Source organism: Carcharodon carcharias, chromosome 12 (genome assembly GCF_017639515.1).
Source record: "Carcharodon carcharias isolate sCarCar2 chromosome 12, sCarCar2.pri, whole genome shotgun sequence".
In the NCBI taxonomy this organism is placed as follows: Eukaryota; Metazoa; Chordata; class Chondrichthyes; order Lamniformes; family Lamnidae; genus Carcharodon; species Carcharodon carcharias.
Window position 1 is genome coordinate 84,170,413 of NC_054478.1, and position 24,316 is coordinate 84,194,728.

At 38.4% G+C, this 24,316-nt stretch overlaps 3 protein-coding genes across 3 annotated transcripts; all 3 read left to right on the top strand.

Annotated features, from left to right (window-relative positions):
* The first annotated feature begins 215 nt into the window (after positions 1–215).
* hoxd12a (homeobox D12a) lies at positions 216–1,790 on the top strand. The gene is made up of 2 exons (XM_041201451.1): positions 216–795; positions 1,552–1,790. Exons 1-2 carry the CDS (start codon positions 216–218, stop codon positions 1,788–1,790), a joined length of 819 nt encoding a protein of 272 aa, XP_041057385.1.
* Positions 1,791–8,498: 6,708 nt separating this feature from the next.
* hoxd11a (homeobox D11a) lies at positions 8,499–9,946 on the top strand. The gene is made up of 2 exons (XM_041201303.1): positions 8,499–9,156; positions 9,714–9,946. The coding sequence occupies exons 1-2, from the start codon at positions 8,499–8,501 to the stop codon at positions 9,944–9,946; spliced, it is 891 nt and encodes a 296-aa protein (XP_041057237.1).
* Positions 9,947–18,387: 8,441 nt separating this feature from the next.
* hoxd10a (homeobox D10a) lies at positions 18,388–20,723 on the top strand. Its single transcript, XM_041201305.1, is given in 3 exon segments — positions 18,388–18,427; positions 18,430–19,176; positions 20,400–20,723. Coding segments are annotated over 3 exon segments (1,059 nt in total). The 3' UTR covers positions 20,672–20,723.
* Positions 20,724–24,316: the final 3,593 nt, after the last annotated feature.

Genomic DNA, 24,316 nt, shown 5'->3' on the forward strand with positions numbered 1-24,316 from the left:
GTTGGGCTAACAGCCATTAAGTGGGATGAAGGTGCACATGGACGTGTACTTGGACATTTCAGATGTGAGTTGTACTGGGACGGAGGCGGTTCCAGAAAAAAAGCTGTTTCCGTTTGTCTTGTGACCACCAAGGAGCCAATCAGCGAGCGTCTTTCGTTTATCTCTGTCTGGAAGCTAAATAGGGGACAGAGAGGATCTGATCGCGTTCCTCGGAAATGTGCGAGCACAATCTGCTAAATTCAGGCTATGTCGGCTCCCTGTTAAATTTTACCAGTCCGGAGCCCTTCTACTTCGCCAACCTGCGTCCGAATGGGACTCAACTGGCAACTCTGTCGCCAGCACTCTCCTATACCCGCAGGGAGGTGTGCTCGCTCCCGTGGACTTCGAGTCCATGCGCATCGCCGCCGCAGAGCCGCGCCTTTAGCGGCTACTCTCAGTCCTACCTCAGCAACTCAGTCTCCATCAGCATCAATAAGCATGGATCAGACAAGGCAGCAGCCGGCGAAGAGCCTAACAAATACTACTTCCAAGACAGCAGCCGGAAACTGGAGGAGAGATGCAGACACACTCAGTCTTATCCAAGTGATAACAGCATCCCCTCTTCAGTCAACATCAATCCTGCCAAGTACGAGTACCCAAACGTGGAAACATCTCTGCATGGCTCGTCATTACATAACCAAGGCTTTGAATTGAATTCCAACTCTCCCACTGTAAATGATGGCATCAAGCAAAGTGTGAGCCTCAGTATGTCATTACAGTCACCAGTAACTCCAGTATGCAACAGATCCTCCGATGGTATAGTATCAGTGCAATATTAAAGCGATCATCATTTGAAAAACAGCAGTATCCCTCCTTTCCAAACGCGCTACCTGTCACCTTAACGTGAATTTCATAGATTGAACATCAAACAGCGATCCTGAAAACCTTGCGCTGATTGCATTCAGAACCAGCAGGGAAATAATTCTTGTAATTACAAAAATGATTAGGACGTGATAAACACAATGAAACCGAAAGCATGCCAGCCGTCCTTGAATGATAGCTTAAATGGTTTGAAACTAAATTAAATTTTACATTAAAATTACAACATAAAACGCTGCAATCTGACTTCCAACTAACATTTAAATGATGAGGAAATCGGACCTTTACTGAATTTGTCGCCATTTTATTATGAAGCCAATTTTCCAGGGCGATTCCTTTGTTGGAATTTAGAATTGGCGAATTTCTGATGCAGCAACTGCAAAATATTAAGACGCTTGAATGCCTAATTGGAAAAAAAAATTTGTGTCATTTGACCATCTTCTCGGTAATATAATAATTTACTAGTGATGTTTTTTTCTCTAATTTATAAAGGCTAAGTAGAAAATAGTATATTGCTCTGTCGAAGTTTCGACACCAGTTCTAAAAAGAATAATATGAACGTTGCAACGTTAAAAAAAATGCTATTGCCTGAAGTAACAAAGCATGCTGAAAATATAAATGATTCTAGAATGGAAAGGGTGGCGAAATATTTCAATTGCTTCAGCCTTTTTTCCTCTCAATTTCGATTTGCAGGTCTGCCCTGGTGTCCGTCCCAAGTGAGGTCAAGGAGGAAACGCAAGCCGTACACAAAACAGCAAATAGCTGAACTTGAAAATGAATTTCTTGCGAACGAGTTTATCAATCGCCAGAAGAGAAAAGAGTTGTCCGATAGACTGAACCTGAGCGACCAACAAGTAAAAATCTGGTTTCAAAACCGGCGTATGAAAAAGAAAAGGCTCGTCATGCGCGAACAAACACTCTCACTCTTTTAGGCCAAAGTAAAGTTCAAATGTGAGTTTCAAGGTCGTGAGTTGAACTTTTTACGGTAAATAAGCTTGCTTGCAGAAAGCATGTAGATCAAGAATATCCATTGTTTTAATGGATAGGTGCTCCTTTGATGTGCTGTCATATAAAACAGCAATCTAACCTTACATTGCCACTGCCACTAGTCCATGGCGTGTTGGCTTAGTTAAACATCAGCAACATACAGGGACTGAGATGCAAACTACGGATACCTCGTGAACATTTGCTATAGCAGGAAATTTATCGCAAGGCACAAAATTGACTTGTTGTGGCCTGTACTTTGCTGTCCGTGAATAACGTGCCGGCGTCTTCTCATCATCATTTATTAGTTTCAGAGACATTTGTAATGGTTTTGTTTCCTCAATTTTTTTTAAAAAAATGCCACATCACTGTCCATTCGAGTAACAAGCAGATATTCTGCATTTTGAGAATGTAAGTACAGCAGGTAATTAGAATGGAACATTCGAGTTTAAATCTTAAATATATAAATATTATGCATGCACTCTACCTATGTAAATTGAGTCCTAATAAAATGAGCGACGAAGCAATTTTTCATTTGTATGTACAACTCATGTTTTGTAAATGTGATGTGAAGTTGGAGCTGGAAAATTGATTAATTCAAAGTGTGCGAAATTCTGATAAGGATGCATACCTATCCGGACTATCACATTTGTTTTTCGCGAACAATGCGTGTCCCACAATAGGTGATAGTGGTCTGTGTGGATTTGAATTAGACGAACGGGAAGGTTCTCCTATTATTGACTTCCTGTGACTGCCCTATATCGTTGGCGCTGAGTTGTTTTCAAGGCTGCGGCGACCTCGGCTTCATAATTCAGAGTTGCTTTGGTGAAATTGCACGTGAATCCGGTGCATAGAACAAAATAGATAAACAACGGTGCCAGAAATTAAAATAATAAACACACGGGTGATAAATTGTTATGGAATTGTACTTTACTTGGGTCCTTTAAAGACCTATATTGAACAAAATAAAAATAAAGAAACATGCCTCCCAATGTTTTCTACAAATAACTTATTGCAGTGGTTTCTCTCCAGTAACATTAAGTCAACGCCGAATTTCTGATTAAGTTTCAATTAAAAACCTGATGCATGGGTTAGAGGTTTGGTAGACTCGAATTGTTATTTAGACAGAGCTTCGTAACTAATCGTTTGCAGATTAGTGCATTATTGTTGTAACGATATTGGTAAATCACTGTGCAATTTTCCTCAGTATCCTATAGGAGATCTGGAAACTTACTGAGTTTGCCGATCTAATTGTGTTTAAACTGTACAAATTCTCGGCCTTCTGGAAATTTGGAGCATAAAGAATAACAGCATTTCAATCCAGGTTACACGAGACAAATATTTATCGTCAGTTGCGTTTTTATACACTAATCTTAAAGCAAAACCAGAGCACCAATAGAAACCGCACAATACATAAGGACATCCTGTGGGCATCTCTTTTAGTTGTATTCAGCTGGATTTGGATTCTGTAACATGCCATTTAACTTTAAGTTTGAGCGTTATGATTTTTTACTTATAGCTTGCCCCTACTTTCATTGAACCAAAATAGTTTTCCGCCCCTCTCTTTCAGAAGCTTCTATTAATTGATAATAATTTCCATTCTCAATCGCCAGAAAGAGGTGATCATTGTACAAAAAAATAAGAGAAACATTTACAAAATAAAAAGAAATCATTTATCCTTTGCTGCAACCTGAATATGGTTTGGCCCGGGCGCACGGTTCCACGTACTTGTTTCACTTGAAACCAGAATGCGGCTTTGATTCATTCGTTTCATACAGATTGACGACGATTCCATTCGCCATTGGGATATATCCTTCATGGAACAGGTCAGAACTTTGGAAATAGCGTTTTTTTTTCAGAGAATAGAGTCAAGTGCTATCAATCCCTTTTCATCATTATTATTTCACGTTCCTGTTATGACGATGCATACTTAGTTCATTTTTTGATTGACGGTTTCAAGAATTTTAATTCATTTTATTTAACGGTTTTTAATTCATTTAAAAGTATAAAGTTATGCCTTGATGTGAATACGCTATGTTTATTAAAATGAGGTTTGGTGGAGAAAGCCTTTGCACTTGGGCTTGGGCTTGGGCGGTTAGCTGAAGATGTAAACGAGAATGAATGAGTTACAGTCACTTCGCCTCTCGTTCTAGCAAATCAGGACGTGGGTGGGCAGGAACAGCCATTACTTCTAACCCCGCCATTTGTCTGCACTCCTGTTAATTAAACATGCACCGTGCGATTTCATGAACCTTTTAGGGAACTTTATTGAAATAAATCAACGCAAATAAATGTTCTCTGATTAAAGGTAATTAGATATTTTATTCTGGGCATTTTGCCGACAGTACTGGTTTTGGGTACATTAGAAAACTTTCATGCGCCTTAAATATATCCAGATTCAAAAAATGTGCATTGACTATTAGGACTTGAAACATTGTTATGAAATTCAGAGAATATTTTATTTTCCCAGGCGGGACATGTAAATGCGACTTGCGCTGCAAACAATGCGCGCACACACACACACACACACACACATTTTAAATTATTTTAATGACACGAATTTGATTCTAGGTTGGCATTCAATTATTTGCTAATGTCAAAGTAACTCTTCATGTCCCTGGTCCCTGGGCTTCATGTTTGTATCACATCCATGAAATAAATGCAGATGTCTGTAGCCCAGATGTTGCACTGAAGTATGCTTTCCTGCGATAGTTGGGCGATGGTAATGGAAGAAAAGGTTGTTATTATTGTCGAGACTTTTTTGCATTTCACAAAGGCAGGTGTTATGAGGAAGAACACAAACTACGCCACACTGAAGTGCAGGTTCCTCCTTTGCCACTAGACCTAAGATATGTATTTAAATAAGGGAAGGTTTCATCAAATTCCATTGCACTAGAGCTGTAAACATTCTGCATGAAATCGCACGTACTTTAACCAACACAATGAAAATGGTTAGGTGCAGTAATTTGCATTGCTCAATTTTTAGAAAGTTAGATCGAATTCGCGTAAATGTGGATTTGGGAGCTATTGAGTTTGGTGAGCTTGTTTTAGGAGCGCTGTAATTTAATAAAAACGCCACGTAGGTCAGCAGTATGGACGGGTGATTCTGAGGGGGCTGCTACCGAACACCAGAAGCACGCCCGCAAGCGCCACCTTAGAAAACAATGCGAAACAAATACAGCCACCAATACGTCGGCAATTAAGGATGTGGAACCGGCCTCTAGAAGGTCCTAAATATTTTAATGCGCGATTATCAATATGTAAGTTTTATTTTGAAATGTTATGAAGACATGCATTGGCTAATATTGAAAATTTTACCGTTATCGGCGTGATTATAGTTCTAGTTAAAGTATTAATTAAAAATGTATCCAGACCCCAGCATTTCGCCGTTGTGAGATGACTTTCAAATTGAATTAGAAACGTATGAAAATGACTTTTGCTGTGTTCTTCCAACTGCTTGCTGTGTTTTGGGGATGGTGAGACATGAGCTGGGTGCTGAATTTCTGATTCCCCCCCCCCCCCCCCACACCCCTTACGTATCATACAGCGAGTGGAAATAAATGGGCTACATCATCCCAGGGGCTGTTTACATTCATTTGTTCCATAATTGTGCCTAAAATAAATTACTCTTGCACCAAAGCACATGGGTTGTAGCAAAGTTATGGTATTTGTAGTGGTATAAGCCAGGGCTTTGGAAATTTGTCCGACATTACGTCGAAATCACTCGGAATCTCTTTTTCATCTCATTTTTATGGGTCGAGTTGCCAGACAGTGTCTGTACATGTTCTCCAGATACTGGGGGCGCCATAACAAAGTTAAGGTCAAGTTAGTGTCTCTTTTTGGATTGCACAAGTCTAACATACCTAATGATCGTGGACTTTACTTGACTAATGAGTTTTTTTTTCCACATTCGAAATACTTAATGCTGCGTGCTGTTCAGAAACACAAAGAAGACTCTGATATTTTGCCTGGAACGGCAAAGTGAAACAACAGATCGCCGGTTTGAAGAATTGCGTAAGAAAAAATACGCCCTACAAACTTTCCCCGTGCGTCGCCTTTTGCTCCATGTATGTAAGAGAATAACGATCCTAATTTATATACTATAAAACTCTTTATTTGGTATACCAGAACCGCCTTTGCTTCCTCATCGATGTTAAACAACTTGTTAGGTATTTGTCTGCATTTAGCATTAATACATGTCGAATTGGTTATCTGAACACGAGATGAGAACAAAGGACACTTTTAATTCCCTTTGTATTTACAGCCATTGCCACAGTATTGAACCGGATCTTTTAACACATGGACTAGTGTAATGTGATTGAACCAGTACGTATCTTCATAACAGTTAATGCTTGGAAATGACATTGAGCCCATTCCCAGTGCATTTAAGCTTTACAGCTATTATACGGAACAACGAAAGTCATATTATAACCAGCGCATGCTTAAGCGAGTTCTATAAACTATGAATAGAACACACAGCGATGATGTTTTTATTAATTATGTAAAGGAAATATTACATTCAAGAAGAAGGAAATTTCAAAAATGAACCAATACATAAGTTAGAGGTTTCTCGTTTTAAATTATTGTGTAGGGATAATGCTCGACACGCTATCCACATTTCAGTGTGACTTTACCTTATTCTGCTGGATCGTGATCATGGACCGCATACCAAATCACTCAGCCGTGTTGAATTAGGAGATTTCAGTTTTTGAATTAATTTGAGGTTAATTATTATTCTTATTTTACAACAAATAAACAAAGGCAACACTGCGTTTTAGACTCCATTAATTAAAACAATGCCATGTCACATACTTTATACCAATAACAGCCGGACGTCACATTGTATGAGTGCGTGTGCAAGTTTGAGGCGAATGGAGCGAACATATCGGAATTCAACACATTGTTGGCTTTCAGATCTTTAATTTGAATTCATATCTTAGGAAAATTGCTCTGCAGCCAAACAATTATCACTTCCCGAACCAACAACATTTACGTTTTTATTATGTTTTCAGTCTGGGAAGTGGAATTTAGGGTCTATCCTCAGGTTACTCGAGTTAACTGCACCGAATCTCTGTCTAATTGGTAGATACAGACAACATTAATTCTGTATTTCAATCTGACCAAAGTAAATAAATATTGATTAGAGCGATACCTCCTGCTTGGTCGTGCGGGATAAATATTATTATAAATAATGACAAACAATATTTAATGAGTGTGTAAAAGTAAATTGGAACATGAGTAGATTTTTCCCCATAATTTCTCCAAAATTAAAGTTTTTTTTTCTCCGTGGAGTTCCCCCAACCACCCCCTCACCCCCACCACCCCCCCCTCAACCACCCCCACCGCCCCCCCCCCACCCCCCCACCACCACCTCCTGCCCCCACCACGGACAGTCACATATAAGCATCCATTTGTAGAGGATAGTCCACATTGGCAAATTCGAGCACTTTTCAAACAAGAAGTTCACTTTCCTGCAGATGAACCTATTCATTAGGCTGCATATATTAGGTACTGCCAATGGGAAAGATTACGGAATAACTCGGCGATGCGCTGGTTTCAATTCTCAGACGGCAGAACCCACTCTCCAGCTGCCACAAGGAGTTTCCACGTGTTGTTTCCAATTCATGCAAATCATGAACATGAACTTTTGAAATTACAATGAGAAATTTACACCCCGCACAAGCCTGGCAATTTAGGAATAGTTTAAATATCGTAGTGCGGCTATATTTTGATGTTCTGGAGGCACTAAACTCCAAAACCTTGTTTAACTTGCAGATTTACGGTTTATATCGAAGGTATGTTAAACTCGCGCGGTCATTGGATGGTTAATTTGCGTAATGTGAACAACAATATCGAGACAATTAATGAAGGAAAATCAGTTTGGAATGTAACATAATAAAGCTCAACAGTAAGGAATGGCTTTATCATTTGCATATTCTTGACTATAGGATATGCCAAACCGGATCTTCTAAAACGGGGGGAAAGGTTGGAAACCACTAGTTTCAAAATAAAAAATGAATAATGCCGTTATCGTCTTTTAATGCACATATTCTAATTTCCTTACTATGGTACATACAATGAAATTTCTATTGGCACGTCAATCCGACCTTGAAGTAGAGTTTAGGCAGTACCCTTTCTGTTCATCACCACGAAATGGCTTGGAAATCCTCCTTGTTACTTATGATACACGTAGTAATTTTTTTGCATTTTAAAATATAAAAATTTCCATGCTGCCTATTTGGCAGAATATAGTTTTATATTATGGATATGACCTCAACAGTTAATGAAACAGCGCTGATGTTTTTGATGTTTCCAAATATAGAAAGGTATCCGTGACAGACTGTGGTGTGCAGATTAAATTATTTGTTGCTGTGTTTGCTTTATCCTTAGTCACAGGGCAAATCCTTGGCATTGGGAACCAAACGCAGCTACCTAGCACAGCCTGAAAGCCGATAGGCTAATTTTGAGAGTATTACCTTCGAGTTCCAAAGGATGGATCTTAATGACCAAAACTGATCTATGGTAATTTCTACATTGGATCACATGACTCGTTTACCCTTAGAATCAATCAAGATGAATTGCACGTCAGCCTGCGTTCCCAATTTTTTTCTGTCGCCGACTCTGTTCATACGCTTTTCGGGTAGAATAGATGGAGCATGTTTAACATCATCAATCCTGATAATTCGTCCTCGCACCTCCGAAAGCAAAATATGACAGAGTTTGAAGACCGTGGTAGCTGCGCCTCGAGTATGTATTTGCCCAGCTGCACGTACTATGTTTCAGCCCCAGATTTCTCGTCAGTGTCAACATTTTTACCGCAGAGCACTTCTTGCCAAATGACATTTCCTTACTCCTCTAATTTAACCCAGGTTCAACCTGTCCGGGAAGTGGCGTTCAGAGATTACGGTTTAGAACGTCCGACGAAGTGGCATTACAGGAGCAACTATGCCCCTTATTGCTCTGCAGAAGAAATAATGCATAGAGACTATATCCAACCACCGACCAGGACAGGAATGCTGTTTAAAAACGATTCTGTGTACAGCCAGCGTGGAAGTTCAAATCCAGCTTGCAATTTCTACACTGCAGTTGGCAGGAATGGAATTCTTCCTCAAGGTTTTGATCAGTTTTTTGAGACAGCTTATGGGATTTCTGACTCCACTACTTATGAACAGTTGACCGAGAAGTCCGCGTCGACGTGCCCGAGTATCACAGCATCTGATAAAGTTTCTTCTGAGCAGGAGAAAGAAAGTACAACCGAAAAAAGCACAGTCGAGTCCTCCAGTAACAGTGCGGCCGACAAAAGCAATCTATCCAGTAGGTGCAGTAGTAACCCGGGGTTAGAATACAGGGCCAACACATTTTGTCTCACAGATTTTATGTGAAATTTTATAAGCAGCCGAAGGATTTTATATACCCTATAAGATCTGCTTTAAAGCTGTAAAGGTTGTTTACGACGGGAACTCGGTTTAGGTGGGCTTTTTGAATATGCAAACCCACGAATAGTCGATTCTAACTTTCTATAATGATTTCAGTAATGCCATTCCAGTTTGACCGAAGGGTATTTCTGCTTCTGTTCATTGCAAATGTTTTTCTTTTATACTAACAAGGTGAGGTTTCACTTATGATTTTCCCCCCTGCGACTGTTGCTTTGAATAACGAAAATCAAACGTCATAAAAGAAAAAAGTAATTAAGCATATCCATTAAAAAAAACTATCAAGAAATAAATGGTGCTTCCAGGGTATATTTGACCAGTCGAACCAAGAACGTTGCTTACATCGTTTGGTGCCGAGTTTAAGTACAAATAATGAAGAACACGTCTGTTGCTATATGATGCTTTGTAACCTTATTTTTTTAATGTATTTCCCGCCAGCTGCTCTACGCTGCAGAAAGAAAAGATGTCCTTATACCAAATATCAAATCCGGGAACTTGAACGAGAATTTTTCTTCAATGTTTACATAAACAAAGAAAAACGCTTGCAGTTGTCGAGAATGTTAAACCTCACCGACAGACAAGTCAAAATTTGGTTCCAGAATCGAAGGATGAAAGAAAAGAAACTTAGCAGAGATCGCCTGCACTTTTTTACTGGCAATCCCTTATTGTGACTATGATGCAACTTACTCTGGTGGATCCTCTTCGACCAACTCTCCATTGCCTTAGTCGATATTTATTTACAGAAGGTGTGACTTGCAAGTATGAGAGAATAGTTTTGTTGTTCTTCTGTGGAAAGCAGACTGTCCTTAATATGATCGACGTAGAATCGAATTTAAGGGTGACACGGTTGTGCAGGAAACACGGCCGTAATGTTTATTAGGGAACATTCTTACCTCAGTATTTGTGTTGTTCAATTCCAGCGGAACAGGCTTGATTCAGGGCGTAAAGGAGCAGAGTGCTCATTTTTAACAATAAATCGGGGTAATAGAGCGCTAAAATGGAGCAATCGTTTGTTCACAGCGATAGGTCAATCAGATAATATAGTATTTTCTATTTCTGTCGTAGTCATTGTATAGCCAAACTAACCATACTTGTTCAAGTTGTGTGTATCCCATGAAAAGAAGAAATGCATATTTATTATTTTACTTCTTCCATTGTATTTCATTAATTAACCAAAACATACCGTAGCTAGAGATGTCGAAATTTGATGCAATGTTCATAATTCTGTTTTAAGGTTACAAGCTAGTTGACATTTCATGATAAATGCATGTTTTAGAATGTGTTTTGTCTCAAGTGAATAAAAGCCTTATAAGAAATCTTATCAATAAAGTTTTTTTTTAATGAATAGACGATTGAGTATACTAAGCAGACCAAAACTGGGACCACCAATTAATTCGGAAGATACAAGTGTTGTTTATTTCTGAAATACAGTGCACACATTGCAATTTACTGTACAAAAGGCAAAGTAATGCGAATGTTGGAAATTTGAAATATAACAGATGGTGCCTGATCTGCTGAGTATTTCCAGCATATTTTTTGTGTTTATATTACAGATTACTGTCCTGTTCATGTATTATGCGCCTCCGCGAATGTTTTTGTTTTAAAAGGAAAAGCCGAAAGTTGACTTGGCGTTTCGCCTATAAACATGATAGTTGATTGCAATTTTTTTAATAATTGGATTAAACATATTGACGTCTGGAAGTTGATTAACAAATTTATTTCCATTGTAAGAAAAAAGGTAATGGCAACGTATATTCAAAATTAAACTAAACTCCTACAGAGGGGAAGCACTTAAGGGTATAACAACATATGATAACTTGAAGCGAACCTCAGTGTCCCTGCGACGCTGTAAATAGGGCTTCTCAAAACCTCAAAGCTTTTTTCCCCCGAAAACTAATCGCCAAGTTTCCGTGCCGCATGACACAGCATTGCTGTTTACAAAACCTTGAACTGTCTAGACAACATCGTAAAGTTCACTGCTCTAACCAGCTTAATGGCGACTTATTACACCTTCTCCCACTAAGAAAGGCTCCCGCACTGTATACCAAACAAAAGAATCGAAAGAAATCAAAGTTAAATAGATTTTACAAAGGAATACGAACTCAAAGGCAAGTCAACTTATAAAGTCTAACATTGGGGAAAAAAATTAAATCTGGATCCCACCTAAGTTACATCAAACAAATTTGTTAAACTTAATGAAGGCCAGGGTGATACTGACAAAGTAGCATCTCCTCGTGAGCATACTAAGGTATATTTTGAAAGGAGAATTCTTATAATGTTGTCTTTGAACTTCTATAATGTCAAGGTCATCACCTTTAACCTTTTTGAAGACATAGGCGCCTGGTGGCTGTTGGGTTGTTCTTGCAGCTTCCCTCCTAAAGTAAGATTAAAACTTTAACATCTATAACGTGTTACTAAAGTGCGCGTGCTAAAGGCCACAAACAGTCCAGTGTCAAAATGATGTTTTCTCAATATCTCTGCACTTGAGCAGAGTATTTGTGCTTTTCCATAAATTGCATTCAACGATATCCCCCAAGTATTTTTGTACAACGTTAACAAACACGGAGGCTCCTTTGTTCTATGCTTAGCTGATAGGAACAACATCTTTCCATATAGGTCATTCTCATGCAAGCTGAACGAGTCAAAAATGTTCATCATACGTCCAAACACTATACCAATCACCCACGAGTATCTCGGTTTCCATGGAAATGAGAGAAAATGTAATTTACGACTCAATAGAATTTCCGATGCAAACCTGGCAGCTCGACTTTTTCTGTATCATTGTAATACACAATACTGACCTAAGTATGGTTTTACTGTTTGCGTATCTTACTTAAGTTGCCATGACATATATATTTTGATTAAGCTAATTAAAAATTGTTAAAACAGCGAGGACAATTTACAGTGACACTCATTGCCAAGATAGTTAATTCTGAAAATAGCCACACGGCGGCGCAATGTAGCACTAAGTTTCAGCCTAGGCCAGCAATACTGTGAAACTGGCTTTCAGGGATCAGTATGAAAAAAACCGAAATAATGTAAGTATTCCAAACGATAAAGCTCTTCCTGCCACTTATCTGAAATATCATGTCGAAGTGTGGAATTAAATACAACCTAGTTCATTCCAGTCGTAAGTTTAACAAGTTTCTTGCTCTCTTCAAATATTAAGGCGTTATTTTCTCGTCGTAATGAGTCCAAAATGAGTAAAATTCATTTCCCAATTACATTACTTGGATGGTTTTATCAGCCTTTACTCGGTATATTCGCTTAAACTTGTTGATTGGGTTTGTTGGGTGCTGATTGCATAAAGTTACAAAGTAATGGGGCCGAAGCAACGCTTTTGTAGCATAACAATACAGATCAAATCAGACCTGGTGTATTACGTCTATAACAGCCCCAAATAACATCATGAATGCATAGAGCAAACTGGGGGAACACATTACCATTATTTTTTTTAAAATTCTAAACAATGTAACAATAGGCGGAAATTGTTAAATCAAACAGCCAATGTTGCGAAAAATCCTAAATAGTTATTTCTGTTCACATCCTGGCGATGCGGTCGGCTCAACTGGCAACATAGTGTCTGAACAGCCCATTCTCTGTACTGTTTTCCCCCTGGAGCGTCCCCTCAATCCAGTCAAATTTAACAAGGTTATGAAATGAATAGTATTGGACAGTCTAATAATATTTCCGGTGTACATTTCACCTCGGTAATGACGTTGTGTTAACTGTAGTTTCCTTTCTGTTTTAACTGGACAAAGGGATGCCGGTTACATCGCTGTTGCCCGTTAAATTGTTGCCCTTTTCTGTAAAAGTGGAAAGGATGCGGTCAGGGATGTTGACTTCGGCGAGAAAACTCAATAACTGACCAATTTTCTCAGTGTGGAAACCACGAATATTTGACGGTAATGTTCTGTGAACCTTTTAAGTGGAATCAAATGCACAGCCCGTTGGACATACGTAACAAGCTTATGTTTACAAGAGTTTCAGCAATTTGAAATATTCTAATGTATAGAAAGATATACTCTTTAATCTCATGTTGTAAAACAGAACGAACGCATTACGTGCAACATAATTTTACGTTCTCAAAGAGGCCGATTGCAGCAATTACACTAATACCCGCTCCAATGGCATTAATGCTTGTGTATTAAATGGGTTGTTTTGCTTTAAGTTTCCTATTTTCCCTTAAGAAGATTTCCGAACATGTGCTAATTGCCTGAACGTCTTTCCCTTTCTCGTGGCAAGGCTGGGGAGTTCATACTTGTCAACCAGCTTCCAATCAGTTCCACACATTTAGTGAATCGTGTGATGAACTTTTATTTTGCTCTTCTTTTATCATCTTATTTTTAAATGACGAAAAACGGTTTTTGGAAAATATTTTTCCCTGTCCAGTTGTTTTATTGGATGATAATATAGTAATATTTTAATCAGATATAACGCAGTTGAAGTACACGAAGGTATATAATTAAAAACATAGGAAGGCTAATATTCCAATAGCTGCAATTGTTTATTGATACACACGATAGTTTGCAGATAGCAAGTATCACAATAGCTTATTTGATATGACAAGGAGTGAAGTGATTTAATTATGTTGGACTCAGTTGCAAGTAGTTTGCAATTTGTAGTCAGGCACAATGAAAGCAGCGGTCGTGTGCATTCTAATTTGACTTTCACTCACAATTTAACTGAAAATATTCAGTGGCCAAAAATATTTCCGAAGTATCTACAGGCGGTAACACTAGAGAAACGTTTTGTTGTAGACAACTGTGGCGGCAAACAAAGTTAGGCTGACGAAAGCTTTACATGCACTTTAACCGTATGCCCATGGAATACTCAGACTGGAAGGATGCTTTCATTCAATCTTTTCTACATTTGTCTGATAAACTACAAACAAAAGCGCCGAAACTAATGACACGAGCTTTATGCTAACACATTTAATTCTGAGTTCTAAGCGTGGCGAAACGGTCAAAAAAAATTTCAAGGTGAAAGTGAAGGTGCCAAGTGCCTGGCAGTTTCATGGTCACAAGACCATACCAGTTTGGGCTAGTGGGATGTCTAACGGGAGAAATGTGAGCCTCTGTCAAAGCATAGGGCCCACCGCTTGGTTAACACTGTAAGATAAACAAACAAACAAAAATCCTACCTCGACATTTGCAGTGACTACTGTGATTTAAATTTATTCGGCCATTTTTTGGAGGGACATGACAAATGTTCTTTCCATTATGTTGTCTCATTTTGACAGTAGGATTGTTATTGGTGATGTGCGTGTGTGTGCGCGCGCGCGCGTACGGAAGGGGAATGTTGTTTGTTTTATATTGCAAATCGCTGCAAATGTAATACTGTTGCTTCATGTTCCTGTTTAAATCTAATATTCATTAAGCTTGCCTAATATAAAATCCTTCCATCAAATCACATTCCGCGTTGGCGCTTTAATGCATTACGAGATTTTAATTAATCTCCATCATTAGAACTAATTTAAGGAGGATTGTGTGTAACATTTCTCCCATAAACAGCTTATAACTACGTTATTAAACATTAAAGTATCGTTCGGAGACTAATCAGTCAGTTCACTTTCGAGCTGCTATTAATATAACCTTCCCTTTGCGAAACTTGGCTCTGCGTGTGTTGAGCGTACACTCATGATAACTGTGTTTGATATTTAATCTTCTCCCCTGCATACCAGGACACTTTATAGTTCAAAGATTTCATAGCCGTTAATTCTCCTGCGTTTGCAGTCGTAATATTTTATGAGGGTATTTTTGGCATACCAGGGGTCTTATGATACAGGTTTACAGACTTATAATTTTATTTGAGCACATTGAAATTAACATTTATAGTATCATGCAAGACCGCTTGATACAATTAAATTGTTTTGTTTACTTGGCATGCAATTGGTGCAGTGTAAACTTAAGCGATGCTTAATGCGATAACCCGCTCCCATTGTGTCTTTAATAAACATTGATACAATCAACGCCATGCTAGTGCGTAAATAAGCAATGTGTAGACGAGAATGTGAAAGCAGTTTTGTAAATTTAAAAAAGTTTCCTGCATAGCAATTTATAGCTGATAAACATATGCATAAATACAAATATACCGCGGTAATGCCTCCCTACGTAGTACTGTGGTAACTGATGTTGCTCGTCTTTAGCGTGCCCCGTACAATGTGACGGCAAATGTGAGGTACTAATAAATGGCGGCACAAGTCACGGCTCCTGAGCAACGTATTGCCTTGTATTGAATGAAGAAGAAACACTTCATGATGAAAACACGTTTGAGCTATGCATTGCCTATTCTAACATCAAAGCATTTCATCTTTCGATTGTTATTCAATTTTGAGATCGCAATTTGTATATAAATACCAGTTTTATACTGTGAAGGCCTCAAGGCGCTGAGAATTCCCTTGTTCAAGGCTGCAAGTATCTGTGGAAATAGCGGGGCATCGGTTCTTGTCTGTCCTACTTGCAAAGTCACTGCCGCTAGCTTTTTCCTTTTGATCGCTTACAAGTAAAGTGCTCCCGCTGGCTTGACTTTGTTAGCCATGGATTTGATTATTGTTTATAACATGGTTGTGTAATAAAAGCACAATGTTGGCTCTCGTTCAACAATTCATTGTTTATGATAAACAAATCGTTGGGGTTAGTCTATTGCTTAGAACAGTTCTCAAAGTATCGTATTTTTCCAGATGTAGTCGTGGTATCTACATATGTATAATGAATAGTATCCGTTATCAATAGTAAAACAGCAGTGGCTAATTGTATTTTATTTTACTAGAATATAAACTGCTTTTATGTTTGGCGGAGGAAATAATAAAGAAGTCAAGAATAGAAAGTGGCATCAATCTTATTTCTGTATTTTGCACATATTCACCCATGTTACACATAAATGCAAAAAGCCCGGGAAACGCAACCGTTTTTTCCTTTGTACTGCTACTCTTGCCCTTGCCTGGAAGACTAGTTTTACATCAAAGCATGTCTACTCCCATTTTTAATTAAGAGAAAACGCTGAATAAATTAATATGAACTTTATCAATAATGTATGATGTGCTCAACTGGGTACATTGCTCGCCCAGTCATATACTGGTCTTTTAGGTTGCTTTTTTCAAATTTAGCAAAATTATTTTACACGGAAGGAACATTGTTTAAGAACCTTCAGAGCCAAATCTAGTCCCTCTTGTAAGTCCTTTGCTAAGACAGGTTTGGCTGTTAAGAACGGAATTGTAATGTGTCTTGGAGAAATATGAACGCTTTAGGATCCAGATAATTGTGTTTCTCTACCAATGCTGATTGGAAGCAATGTTTATGCCCCGGAGGTAGCTACACAACATCAAGGCGTTGTGAACGAAGTTCTGTCCTGGCTTAGAATTGCTGCAAGCACGGATCAAATGTAAACCTTAAAATGCAGGGACGCCATAAAGATTTGGACTACAAATTCTATCAAGTCAGAAATAATAATGTGTAAATAAACAGCCGTAAGTTATCTGCGCAAAGAATTATAGACATATGTGAGAATAACTTTCACGTCCCACAAGTATTTAGAGCTTTCCGAATGTTTTGTTCATTTTCAATATTTGTAGAATTTTATATATTTAGTGCAAGACTAAGAATTACATAATCCGAAAACACCCGAAAGCTTAGGTTTACGTTTCAAAATAAATAGAGAAATGGGGACACCGTGACAGCCTTGACCCTGACACTATCCCCTTCGCTCTTCTTTTTGCTAAGTGGAAAATCTCCGTGGTTTGGTGTGGATGCCACATTGTTCCTCCATAGCTGATGCTCGCCCTTATTTGGATTTTCTTGAACTCTAGCGGGTTCTCCCTATGACCGGACGTGGACATGTGCTGTTAATGGCAGATTTTCTCCTTTTAGAAAGTTCGAAAAATCGTTTGGGAATGAAGGCAGCACAAGAATGGAATTCCATCAACCACACTAAATGACGAAAACAACAAGCACGGTCACTGCCAGCGTTGGAAAGCAAACAAATAAGCGGCGTGCCTTCCCGTTGTTTTTCGATCGCCCAATGCGGGGACATTCCCGGCCTATTTTGTAGAATGGATCTATTGACGATCAACAGCCAAGCCGCCCACCTGCAGCAGGGAGATGTGTTAGAATTCCAAAGTTAAGGTGGGATTTTTAGGACAGAGTAATAAACCCTGAACTTAATCATACTTATTAAATTTTTTAAAAAAGTGATGGCAAGATTCGCAAAATGCGTCTTTTCCTCATCCAGTGTGCAAATGTTTGAATGCAACCACGTAATGGAAGTGCGTGGCATCATCATCAGTAAGTCTGCTCTGCAACTACTGTAATAGAAAGAACAGAGCGTGAGGCAGCTTACAATAATTCAAATGTGAACGCTCTTATGGCCGCTCCTAAGGATAAATTTTACTCATGAAGATTGGTTTTATTATGCATTAAAATGCTTTTACGTGCATGCAGCTAAATAGAGTGTAGTTTAGCTCAATAACAGCAATAATTTTATCAATGAATGCTGATAAGCCTGCATTGTTTTGATTTCATTCATTGATTTCACAAAATGCTTGGTTTATATCAAAACAAAGTGCATGATCCGACTGGTATACAGATAATAGGCGTGATGTGTAGAATGTATACAGTGAAATGTCCTGGCAGCTCCGGGGTCCCTAAAACTACGAAGACGTTCAGATCATGAACCTGCTCTGCTCCGCACTCATTCCATATCGCCGACATTTTCTACTAAAAACTTCCCGATGGTCAGAAATTACAACGATTTTTTTCTTCGATCAGTTCCCTTTTAGCCTTATCAAAAAAGCTAGTGGCATTTTAGCAAGCGGAATGCTAATTATTTTCCGATCGATGGGCTGGGTAGAAATTAAACAGCCTGAAGTATGAACATGATGAAAGGTTTGAGCCAGGGACTGTGTGGAGCTTACGATGAACGGGAGCGGGCGCCACTTTGGAATTGCAGTTGTAGGTGTCGCTGTTGTCCACAGTTAAGCTCAAATTCAACCGGCTGTGGGTCATGTGATATGCGGGGAGGTAGTGCTTCAAGGCCATTTTCAAATTCCATTGGCTCCGCAGTCATGTGCTTGTACAGAGGCATCCACAATTACACAGGGAATGTTTTGTTAGAGATGTCAGCTTACAAAGGACATCATCTGCCTTCTTCAAATTACTCTCCAAAATGTCCTGTCCCAGCAGCTCGCCCGCCACTAACTCGTTTTTAGTAGATTCCCTGATTAGTGCTTGTAGGGGTGACGGTTTCTATTCAAGCAGCTCCATGTACATGCCATCGAGCGCGGATATGGGAACTTACGGAATGCAGACCTGTGGACTGCTCCCGACCATGACTAAACGAGGAGAGGTTAGCCATCAAAACATGAGCATCAGCGTTCATCCGTATTTACCTCAGGTAGATGGCTGGGCTGACCCTTCAAGACCATGCCGAATTGAACAACCTGTTACTCCACAGATGCCCACGTGCTCATTTCCTGCTAGCATAAAGGAAGAAAGCACTTGCTGCATGTATAATTCTGATAAACGGGCAAAACTCAATCCTAACGCAATTCCCGCTTATCCCAGGCTGGTCTCCGAAAACTGTTCCATTGAAAACCCTGAAATTCCCATCCCGGGATATTTCAGACTCTGTCAAGCTTATCCTTTGGAGAAAAGCCTGGACTATAATCACGCTGGGGAAATCAGTTCAAACGTAATGCCGCAGCCAAATCTAGGGCTTATCAATAAACTCCAGGTATCCAGCCAATCTTCAGTGGAAAGGAAAATAATCGAGAAGCCAAACGCACAGGAACCCATTAAGGGAATATATGTGGAAACTCCTGAACTAAAGCCGAGAATAATGGAGGCCACTGCAACCGCTGAGGAAGCCGAATCTAGCTCGGAGCTATCGGACAATGAGACTAAAGGTGAGCATTTAAAGGATTTAATGTGAGCATGGCAGCGTCGTAAAGGGAATACAAAAGCTTGCATAGCCACTACAATACGTAACTTTATCATGGCAATATGTTTGGCAAGGTATGTGTATTTCTGATCACCTAAATTTACAAACAAAGCACAAAGTCTGCATAATGCTGAATAAAAGGACAGCTTTCTTTTAATGCAATGAATTGTTGGGAAATGTGCTCAGCGATTCCATGAAATTATTAATGACGTAGTAAAGGCCAGCAAATCATTTACAGATGTCAGTATAACATTGATAGTTTCATCTTGGCATTGGAATGTGTCATATAATGCGAGCCCTAGGATACTGGATGAAACTTTTAGTGCCGTACACCACATACAGTATATTAAAGGCAACTATTTATATATTTGGCACTACGGCGCAAGCACAGTTGTACTCGCTCCATTGTGGAAAATAAGTTGCATCATTTGCTGACCTGGGAATAGCGGCTGGGAAACTGTTGGTCGCAGTTAAAATTGTCGCTTTCCATTGAACATTTTATGTTAGATATCTAACATATTACTATAAGCAGTGATAAAAGTTCCATTCGTAGAATGTGAGATATTACCAGCGCGTAAAATCATAAATTCCAATTAACCTGCTCTATAAGAGGCAGCGATAGTATGTTTAATAGCCTAAGATTTACCTCCGGAATTATTATCATGACCACATACGTCTGTATTGTCAGGATTTCACAATCAGTAAATTTTGGTTATGAAGTTGAGAAACGACCTATTAGTGAAAATCCTATTGGTGCACTGCAGCCCATAGCTTTACATTCCGTTCACAAGTAACAACATTGCCTACTAATCATCCAATGTTAACAAATTGTCTGTTTCCGTGCATCTTAAATCGCTCTGGCATATATTTTACAATTCACAAAGAAGCCTGTCCCAAAATGTACATTACAATAAATGGTGTATTATATAATACTGTTTGTCAATCTCCAAAAGCATATTTTAACACTTGATGTATTAAGCGATTTTCTCTTTGAATTGCACCAATATTTGTGCGCAGTTGTTTGACGATTTAGCAACAAGTAACGGGCATGTATTAGGTTGCTACAGTCTGTGCATAACGTAGGATGTCAGTTTTGTGTACAACCACACTGGCTGAGACTGATTCGAAACTTAGTTTTTATACAGACGTGTTTGCTAAAATCTCACCTCTTATTTCTTATTATGATAGAAGAGCTCAAAACTCCGATAAGCAACTGGCTAACAGCAAAGAGTGGGAGGAAGAAGAGATGTCCTTATACAAAATATCAAACACTGGAATTAGAGAAAGAGTTTTTATTTAATATGTACCTGACTCGTGAGCGCCGTCTAGAGATAAGTAAGAGCGTGAATCTGACCGACAGACAAGTCAAGATCTGGTTTCAAAATCGGAGGATGAAGCTGAAGAAAATGAACCGAGAAACCCGAATTCGAGAACTGACCACTAACCTCACCTTCTCATGAGCGTGGAATACGGATTCCACCGTGATTCAACACACTTAATACTGTGGCGGTTTACCGGGGACCTTAGAACCTTGCTGTTTGCCCACTCTGGGATATTGTCAATTATTCTGATTTGACCATTTTAGTGTTATGGTTGCTTGAAAGTACAATTAGCACGTTTACCTTAACAAGAATATTTTCTAAGAAATTGTCCTATCTAATACACGACAAATTATTTACTTTGTTTAGTAAGTAGGTCTTAAGTTATTTGACATGCTGAAGTTATTCGGGCAATTTGAGCCAAGTGTGCTGTACACCAGAACACCACATTTTCCAAAATCACTACATTCAGAAAAAATACATTTATTTAGTAATTGCAAATCAGATGTGACAATACCATGAGCAACAGTATTAGAGACACACGATTTGAATTGTTAATTACAGAGTTACTCTTAAACAGTGGTCCCATAAAGTACAGTGTTAAAATAACAGGTCTGTAGGAGACATTCTTAGGTACATTTTTGGAGTATGTGATGCAGTCGTGATACAAATTTTCATGTCTATTTATATGCATGTGTCTGTTGCACGTATATATATAGTATATATATATAAATAAATATAAATATAAACAATAAATCCTAACTTAGATTTCAATTTCTTCAATCCATTTTGCAATTTACGAAGCCTTCGCCAAGAGGCGAAATTGTTAAATTACTCGTGGGCACTTCAAGGAAAATGATTTAAACGTAATACTTTTCACAATACTTTAAAGGTTTAATAAATTTAATGTAAATGTGCAATATAGAAGTAAATCCGAATTCCTTTCTTCATATTTCAGAACATTACGTTCCCGTAATCTTCAACCGACCAGCGCTAAATCGTTAAATGAGTTCGATTCTAAATTAAAGCAAAGGGCAAGATTAAACCGACAATGCGCCCAGTTTGATACAAGTAACATCATTGTAAACATACGCATTTACTTCTCAAATTATTATTTATTGCGTCTGTTGGCTTCTATTTTTAAAAAGAAACCATGTAGAAGGAACTTGTCCAAGAAGCAAGTACATATTTCTTTATCGAAAATGAAAATACTGTGGTCGCTGAGAATCTGAAATATGAACAGAAAATGCTGGAGACACTCAATAGGTCAGACAGCAAGGGAAATAGTTAACCCTTCAGGTCGAAGGGCCTGTTTCCTTCTCCACAAATGCTGCCTGACCTGCTGAGTATTTTCAGCATTTTCTGTTTTTATTACAGATTTATTTATGTTTTGTCTCTTTGGAGCTGCTATGCGTTAATAGGAATCTAAGTTTCCTTTATGATTATGAGCATAAACCTTCTACTGGGACATAAGCGGACACTATCTGAACTAACAACTGAAATTTCTAATTTAAACGTTAAAGTTTGCTATGGAAATATGTACGGAAAATAATAATCCGCTTTATTAACGAAAACAACGTTCACGGTTCAGTGCTTGATTATTTATTTATTTGAGTTTAATCTTAACCAGGATATCAAAACTACTGTTCTAATGGAGTCTTTGGCGTTAATAAACAGAAGTAACGCATCTAAGACTAGTTATCCCGACAGGTTCAATGCAAATGGCAATTATTATGCTCACGTGTTATTTTTATCCTATACGAAACACAGGATATTTAGTTGCAGTGAGGGTCAAACAGCGTGAATTCAGAACTCCGTTCTTTCTGGATGCGCAGCTGCATCTTATAAATGTCACCCGCGCCGATAAGGAGAACAATTTTAGTAAAATGCTGAGGTCTTTGCTATTTTTAGCACACCGCGTAACGAATTTCAAAATGTCGTAATATTTATTAAATGGTATTTATGATGTGGAATTCCTTAACCTAAGGTTAATAGAGGCAAAAAAAAACACAATTTAAAGCGCTGTAAGCATATAATGGACCGAAAAGGACAATCGGTTAATGGTTTAATTCGTTACATTTTTTTATGGAGATGGTTCAATTCAATTAATAAACAGCTTCAAGAGTCAAGGTAACATTTTTACAGATCTATGTCTTTTCAGAATCTACCGTATTCCTAGTTTTGTCCTCCTAATTACATGGAGCAGCCTAAATTAGAACAGACAAAAAGACACGTATATAATAGCAACAAAGTGCTAGGCACTTAACCGTTGATCAAAATTACTAAAATTCTTCGATAACAGCTTAGTGTCCCAGACATTATGAAGTCGTTAAATTAAACAACGTGGCAGCAAATTTACAAGGCTTTACACAGATGGAAAGACGTGAAACATTTAAAATTACAGACTGCACGGGGTCATTAAAAAAACACATATAAAAATGAAACTAAATTAAACGCAGCCACTGGCTCAATCAAGTCCAAGTTTGGAGTAAAGCACCGCAGGATTTGGGTTTTGCATTGTGCAGAAACAGTGATTGTTTAGCATAATATTTGTTTCGAATTACAGTCCTACGAATACTAAATGGAAATTATTTCCTCTTGTCCAGACCGCAGGCTAAACATTCTTCCCAATTCGTTTTAACAGCTGTCTTTGTATTTACAAATGAGAAAATTAATTAAATCAAGGTCAATTAATCGGGTTAAAATTATTAACGGATGAAATTAGTTACTTATCCTTGATAACAATTGCAATTAGAAGAATGATTCGCCTAACAGAGTTTTGTAAAACCACGATCCATGCAAATGTTTAAATATTCGAAAGCACGCTTTTGCTGTTTTTTAAATTAAGCCCGGGTGTTTACAAGGAAAGTAATCCTTTATCACTGATGTACTATTCACCCGGTAGTTAAATTTCAAGGCGTTTGCTGAATTAATTTGTGGATGGGTGGGGGGAGGGGTTGATATTTAATCTTAACATTTTAACTCTGTAAAAAACAAAGTATCGCTTGAAGTGCTGTAAAATGGCAGCCAACGAAAGACATTTCCGGCGACCTTTCATTGCATGAACTGCAGTAAACTTTATAGATATGAATGTTGCAGCAATTTGAATTTATTTACGCTTTATTTAAATAATCTTAAAAGGAAAATTATAATCCACTCTTTTGTTTACACATAACAATCGCAGCGCCTAGCTGCAGGAGAGATTGCATCCCTCATTCTTAAAGTAATTAACAGTCAAGAAAGGAACAAGCCGCATTTATCTTGTGCAAATGGCATAAAACAACCAGCAATTAATGTTTTCCTATTCTTCCAATTTGACAAAAACTTGTAATTCGCGAAAAGCATCCGATTAGTCACCTAAATCTGTATGGTTGCCTACTGCCTAAATTGGGCAAGATTGACATTTGCATCATGTTACATCGGGATAAACTGGATCTGGTTAAGTAGAAATTAAACTTAGCCCTGTAATTGTTGCACCTTGTTTAAATAAAATGGCTTGAGTGCACTAAGGCGAGGCAGTAATATATAACGGTTCACACTGCAACAAAGTTGTTGAACGGTTACTGATGTGCCTTATCCTTCGGCTTTGCTTATCTTTAGGTTTTGATCATTCGCCACAATACATTAAGCAGTTTTTCTTCTCGTTTATATTAGAGATTACAAATGATAAAGTCTTTGCCCATTAACAAGTGAGAAAGTGGAGCCGATAAGAATACAGTATATTTAATAAGATGTGTATTCTGAAAGGTCCGTGAGATGCTTGTAATCTGGCCATGGTGAATGCCA

Coding starts and splice junctions, on each gene's coding strand:
- hoxd12a (XM_041201451.1), top strand. CDS start 216: ATGTGCGAGCACAATCTGCTAAATTCAGGCTATGTCGGCTCCCTGTTA. Junction 796..1,551: donor ATGCAACAGATCCTCCGATG/GTATAGTATCAG, acceptor TTCGATTTGCAG/GTCTGCCCTGGTGTCCGTCC.
- hoxd11a (XM_041201303.1), top strand. CDS start 8,499: ATGTTTAACATCATCAATCCTGATAATTCGTCCTCGCACCTCCGAAAG. Junction 9,157..9,713: donor CGACAAAAGCAATCTATCCA/GTAGGTGCAGTA, acceptor ATTTCCCGCCAG/CTGCTCTACGCTGCAGAAAG.